General features: G+C 42.8%; 1 protein-coding gene across 1 annotated transcript; it reads right to left on the bottom strand.

Annotated features, from left to right (window-relative positions):
- Positions 1 to 4,916: 4,916 nt before the first annotated feature.
- Positions 4,917 to 6,051, bottom strand: rprma (reprimo, TP53 dependent G2 arrest mediator candidate a). The gene has a single exon (XM_085136579.1). The coding sequence runs from the start codon at positions 5,784 to 5,786 to the stop codon at positions 5,478 to 5,480; it is 309 nt and encodes a 102-aa protein (XP_084992705.1). The 5' UTR covers positions 5,787 to 6,051; the 3' UTR covers positions 4,917 to 5,477.
- Between the last annotated feature and the right edge of the window lie 287 nt (positions 6,052 to 6,338).

Here is a 6,338-nt window from a genome sequence, read left to right as displayed (position 1 = left end):
ACAGAACAGGACCAGCAGGCACACGGGCCTCTGGCAGAGACACCGGTAACTGAAACTGCGCAGGGCACTGGCTTTGCCCAGGCAGCGCTGGCACGATGCAGTTCTTAGCTGGCGTCTTGGCCTCCAGGGGTCCAGAGTCGGCTGAAGGCAGAAACTCAGCCTCTGGGGAGGCCCTGGGGCGAATAACAGTCTCTAAATTAGCCAGTTTCTGAGAAACTAGAGTGGTTTTAATGGGTTTGTCTCTCCGCTTAAAATGGGTGCTAGGAACGGGATTCAAAATGGGTGGCACAGACACAGCCTCCAGTATGGAGGGAGCGGGTGACCGGGCTAATGGAATAGATGCAGGCTGGGCTAATGAACTGGCTAAAGGCTGATGTACTGGTTGAGGTGAGACTGGAGTTGGTGGTGGAATGGATGAAACCCAGTCAGTTACTGTTATGGATGTTTTGAAAATGCCAACTTGTGAGAGGTCAGTTACCACGAAGGTAGGTAAGCGCCGTGTACTGTCTCTACTCTCCCCATGAACAGCCCCAGAAAACACAGTCCCAGAAGCACCAGCGTCCTTAAAACTCACCCCAGCTGGCCGCACAGGGGTCCCTGAATCCGGCTGTGGGGTGAAGCGCCGGCGGCGCGAATGTTTCCTCCCCACCGCTGACGGCTCCGACAGGCAGGGAAAAACCTCTGGGGGGTCGGGCCGTGAAACCTCCGGTGGGTGAATCTGAGACGGCTGCTTTGTGGCGGTCGTTGTCCGTTGTTGCTGGGCAGAATCTTCCCAAGCTTGCACCGCTTCCCGGGCTTTATGCAGCTCAGCGATTAAGTCTGTAAATCCCCGGACCTGGTGGAGATAGGGATTTCCGGCCAGGATAGCCTCAATGGCATTTATCCCCACAACTTTCGCTCGTGCATTGGAGGTGTGGGTTACCCAGTCCACCAGGCGTAGGGCGCGTGTGAGGTCACTCTCCCTGGGCAAGTCCGCTGGATTCATCTTGCTGTCGCGTCGTACTGTCACGGCTGGGGGCAGTCGTGTGGTGTATTGAAAAAGGATCCAAAATGCAGGTACTGGCTGGGGTGCGAGTGAGTGTTTATTTACAGCGGTGAGAAGGTGACAAAACAAGAAGAGCAGAGCAGGGAGTAAACAAACCTAAACTGGGAAAACTAACGAACAACCAGCCACTCACGGGAGGAGGCGCAAAATGCACAAAGAGAGATGGCAGAGAGACGCAGAATGAGTACCGGGTAACATAGAATAATGCAGACTGACATGGAATTAATCAGACGACGCGACAGAGAGCACAGGAAAACACAGGGCTTAAATACACGGGGAGTAATCAGGGAATGGGCCACAGGAGGGAGACACAGCTGGGAGCAATTAGGCTAACGAGACAGGGGAGAGGTAAAACTGAACACACTGACATGAGACATGAACTTTCAGAATAAAACAGGAAACTAACAGACACAGAGAACCAGACCGGACACTGAACTTGACAGGCAGACTCAAGAGCAGACACAATAACACCATGGACAGACAGAGAGAACACAGGCAGGCATGAAACAAAAACACTAACACATAGCAAACCTAAACAAAAGACAAAACAGAATAACTGAGAACAAAGAATAATATAAAGAAACACAAAACACCGAGTCCTCAGACTCAGGACCATGACAAAATGTTTTTTTCAGTTGAAATTTGGTGCAAGACAAACATTGTAAAAAAGCTGGGTAAATACTTTGAGATTTTAGGAAAATAAAAGATAAAATTAAATGTCTAAATGTCTAGATTTCAGTAGATTTCAGCTGTGGTATGTAAAATCTTTAAAAATCTGTCCACATACAAGTGATATGGGTGAAAACCAATACAGAAGGGTTGTAATCTTAAGGCCCTTGGATAACACTGCATTAAAATAATATCATATTCTAGGTGTAAACTGCATTATATACAGATTTAGGAGTGTCATATGGTACCCTACAGATGAGGCTTGCTTATTTCTGAACGACAATGTCAAACCAGATTCTGCACATGCTGCAGCAGCATGTATCTGTAATAAAAATACAGTACGAGTTAAATCTCTTGCCTGTGATGCTTATGCAAGGTTTTTCAAAGAAGACGTGAATTGTAGATATAAACAAGCCCCTGTCCTAACTCTTTGGAAATGGGCACAAACAATATTTTGTTTTAAATACAATTAAATTAATCACATTCAGCATTAGAGAATTTGCTAAATTTCCTTTTTTTCTCTTCTTTTTAAAATGTGTTTCACATTTTAATTTTCACTCTTATTTCAGTGTACCAACTCTTTAAAAATGGGAAAGTAATAAAGAATTACATTGAGCCTGAGTAGTTTTGAGAAGAAACATCTCACTGTTTAAAGACACAGCAGAGAAAAACTTCATAAAACCACAATTCAATGAGAGAAACATAAGACGACATTAACAGATTTATTTCTCCCACGTCACAGCAATAAAATAAACTGAATGGGAATAAAGCTGTGGGAGAATAGGAGTAAACCGAGGAGGTGGCTGTGGTGCCTTGCTGCTATTTGGAGCTTTTAGTCACTATCCAGTTCATCGACTGAATCTCTACTTACCAGCCAATCATATGAGAGCGAGTCAGGACCCGAAGCCTCTTTTAGCCCACAATCAACACCCTGCAGATGCAGTCACAGTTGAACAAAGCTGGCATACAGTCCACATGGGATAAAGTGAGTTAATGCTGTTTTTACCTGTGCTGCGGTTGTGATATAAGTTACTCTAACCAGACTGCAAGTGTATTAACAAAATAAGAACATGTTTGTTTGTTTTTTTAAAATCCCAAACACTTTGTGAATAAATGATGATTAACACAAAACTAGGTAACATCAAGTTATAAACTGAACCGTGTTATGAAGCCCTAGCTTGGTGCTTTTGTTTTACACCGAGTAAAACTCTTAATGCGTGCCTAAATATATCGAGAGGACTTTAACATAAGCTTTGCGGGGAACTATCAGATTGCTGAGAGCAGGAAGGCCGGTGGTATAGATGACTGTTTGCTGTTAGTATCTCCTAAATCTCCCTCAGCATTGGTGTGTGACAGGTGTGTGTATTCTTTGAGATGGCCTCTAGTGGTAAATCCAAAGTAAAATCCTAAATAAGAAGAAAAATTATAGTATTTAAACTTGAATTTCCAACTTTAGATCTGCTTCTTTCAGGATCTCTAGCCAGATTTCAGCCTATATAAATGTGTATGAAGCACTGCGGGATAAACTAACTACAACTCAGCTGCAGACAGAAGATTGTTCTCTGCTGGATATTTAATATTTGAGAGCTAGTCTCAGCACTACCTAACAGAAGCAATCACAGAAAAGAGAAACGCTTGGAGTCATATATACAAATACAATTATACCTGCTGCGTTTTTACTGTTATTCTATTCCATATTCAGTTAGACCAAATTTTTTTTTGTGTGTTTATATGTTTTATGTTTACTTATATTAATAACACTTCATGCTGTTATTAACAGAGAATGACGTGTTTTTCTTTGCATCATTTGCTTTGTTAATGTGTTGCTCTAACTACAGAGAGTCATACCTGAGGTGAAAATGTGAAAAAATCTATTGCTCAGTTTGAAAAACTAAATGTCTCTTAATTATTCAGAGGTAAATTTATGGGGTGTGAATTTTACATGTAAAGAAGCCTATTAACTTGCTATTAATAACCTCCCAGGATTGTGTGCTTTTGCAGTTATTTCTTATTAGAAATTTGAAGAAGGCAAGACAAGAACAGAATATGAACCCTATAAACCCAGCTCAGCTGTATATTTAAGTTTCTGTGGAGGCTGACTCAGAGAGGTGTTGATTCAGTTGTTGCAATTTCACAAGCTGTTATTTTTGGTGGTCTTTCATTAAACACCTCTCTTCCAAAGAATCTAGGCAATATTTGCCCCCCCCCCCCCCCCCCCCACTGTTCAAGACTATAAAATATAGCCCCAGTAAAGTCAACATCATAAGCTTCACAAATGCAGCATTTATTGCCACTCTACTGGATTGTGCCATATTTGATAGCAGTTGTTTTAATTTAATATAACCCATGTGTAGGTCTTCCACCTATAAGAGTATAAAATCTAATTATTGCTGACTTATTTATTTTTCCTCAGCACGACTAGTAAAATAAGTGCTTGCTTGAGTTCTTCAGAGCCAGCATGAGGACAGCAAATGTGGCCTGAGACAGTTTCCACCTTGACAAACATTAATCAGACGAGTAAGGCCGTGTCAGACGAGATGCATAGATCAGAAAGGGTAAAACAGATGGAGGGAGTAACTGGGGTGAAGGGCATTTTAAATTAAGTAAGTTGATTCTATTTAACTGCGAGCGGAGCACAGGTGAGCAATCAGACAGCAGCGTATTGTCCGATAGCTTCAGCCTCTCTGAACTGAGAAAGCAAGTCATTTTTAAGGCTCCAGGGGAGGTAGAATCCAGGCGAAGAAGCGGATGAGCATAACAGATGTTTTGGCAGAAGGAGGAAGGATGTAAAAAGCTGCATGGATCAAAATCTGACCCAGACAGGGCTCTCTTGGGAAGGCGAGAAGGCTTTTTTTTTCTTGGACTCTAGAGCATTTTTAAGGCATCCTTTTGGGTAGAAATAATTCATATTTAAATGTTAAATCTAAATCTAATTTAAAAAAAAAACAAAAAACAAAAGAGGGAAAAGCAGCTATTTCTTGGTTCCCTGTAACTGTACAACTCTTCATAGATATAGATAAAGCTTAAATATATATATTCATCAGGATCAGTACCCTCCGTTGTATTTTAACATCATGTCATTATCACAGTATGAATCAAAGAGCTCTTTCTCCTGCTGTAATTTTAGCTTCTGAGATCTCAGTTACTTTGGCAGAGGGTGTGGCGGAGGATATGACAGAAAAGCAGATCTTAAGAAGAAAACTTTAATTACAGAATGAATTTATTCAAATGAACATGATACACAGCATTACGGACTTTCACCGCAAAGACACGCAAACAACTGTCACCAGAAAATAGAGAGCTGCATGTTGCATGCAGAGGCATACAACATTCATGTAATTTGCCCTTGCATTTTCGATGCAAGGAAGTATTTCTAAGCAGCAAATACAAAGACTTTGCCACTATTTTGACAAAGGATGCTGCTTTACAAACAGGGAAACTATACTGAAATGACAACAGTGCGTGATTAAATAGCCTACAGTACTTAATACAACAATAGGCTTAAAACGCACTATACCTCTTGAAGATGAATGAGTCTTTCTTGGCTTTAAAGGTCACCAGAAATAAGGTAGACCCACCCCGTGAGTATCAGTCACCAGCAGAGTTTAGTTACCTCTTGCAAGGTGACCGCTCCTCTGAGTTCTTGTTTCTTTTTCTAAGTATAATTATGAAAACGGCGCCCGGTTTTGGCGGCTGATCATCACACTGTCTCCGATCTGTGGCCATCTGATCAGAGTGTGATCACTGTATATGTCTTTATCAGTCAGTAGGCTCCAACAATAACTGCTTCCGCTTCTTTTGACGGTCTTCTGTCCGTTACCAAAAAGTTAATCATCCCCTCTGACTTTATGAGGAGGTTGCAGCCTAAGAAAAATATGCCGAACACCACCGTGAGGGATAAAACGCACATGACGGCTATCTGGACCACCCTCATGATGAAGAGGCTCCTCTCATCCGGAGCGGCTGCCACAAAGCCATTATCAGTCACCACGGATGAAAAGTTGCAGCAAAAAAACTCCTCTGTCTTGTTGAATAGGCCGCTCTCTGTTTGGTTGAAGCCGGTGTTATTCATGTCTACTTTCGCAAAACCAAACTTTCAGTGCGACAGATGCGGAAGGCGGAGAGAGAAAGACGCGCTGGGCACGATCCGGCAGAAATTGTCATCAAGTGAAAAGTGAAGATGAGGAGGCGGCGAGTTGAACAAGTTCCCTCAGATCAGACAACGCTCTTCTTGAGTTTAACAAGCTGCTTTGGCATCGCATTACTGGGGATTTCATGTGGTGTGCTGCCAGTTTCAGAGCGGAATGAAGCCACCAGCCCCGCCGTTAAATAGCCAGACTGTCGCTGTTTTCCAGTGGCAGGAAGGCACAGCAAGAGCGCCACCATACGACCGGACCGCATGCGTGCCACGAATGTGCATGTATGTAGGACATTACGTACTGTCTGTTACGTATGTTTGGGTGTTTGCGGCCATCTCTGTGTTGGTGTGTGTATGCATGCATGGTTTAATGAGTTGGTGGTTCATTCAAAACCTTGACAGGTCTTTGCTGACCCCGTGTCAGAGAGAGGCCAGAGCAGCTTGCATCCTGTTCCTGCAGCCATACTGAAGACCAGCACTGTTCAA

This window comes from Neolamprologus multifasciatus, chromosome 16 (assembly GCF_963576455.1).
Source record: "Neolamprologus multifasciatus chromosome 16, fNeoMul1.2, whole genome shotgun sequence".
Classification (NCBI taxonomy): Eukaryota; Metazoa; Chordata; class Actinopteri; order Cichliformes; family Cichlidae; genus Neolamprologus; species Neolamprologus multifasciatus.
The sequence above is the reverse complement of the archived record's forward strand: the minus strand, read 5'-3'. Positions and strand labels throughout refer to the sequence as shown.

Bases quoted from the DNA above. Each gene is read 5' to 3' on its own strand.
- rprma (XM_085136579.1), bottom strand. From the start codon at position 5,786: ATGAATAACACCGGCTTCAACCAAACAGAGAGCGGCCTATTCAACAAG.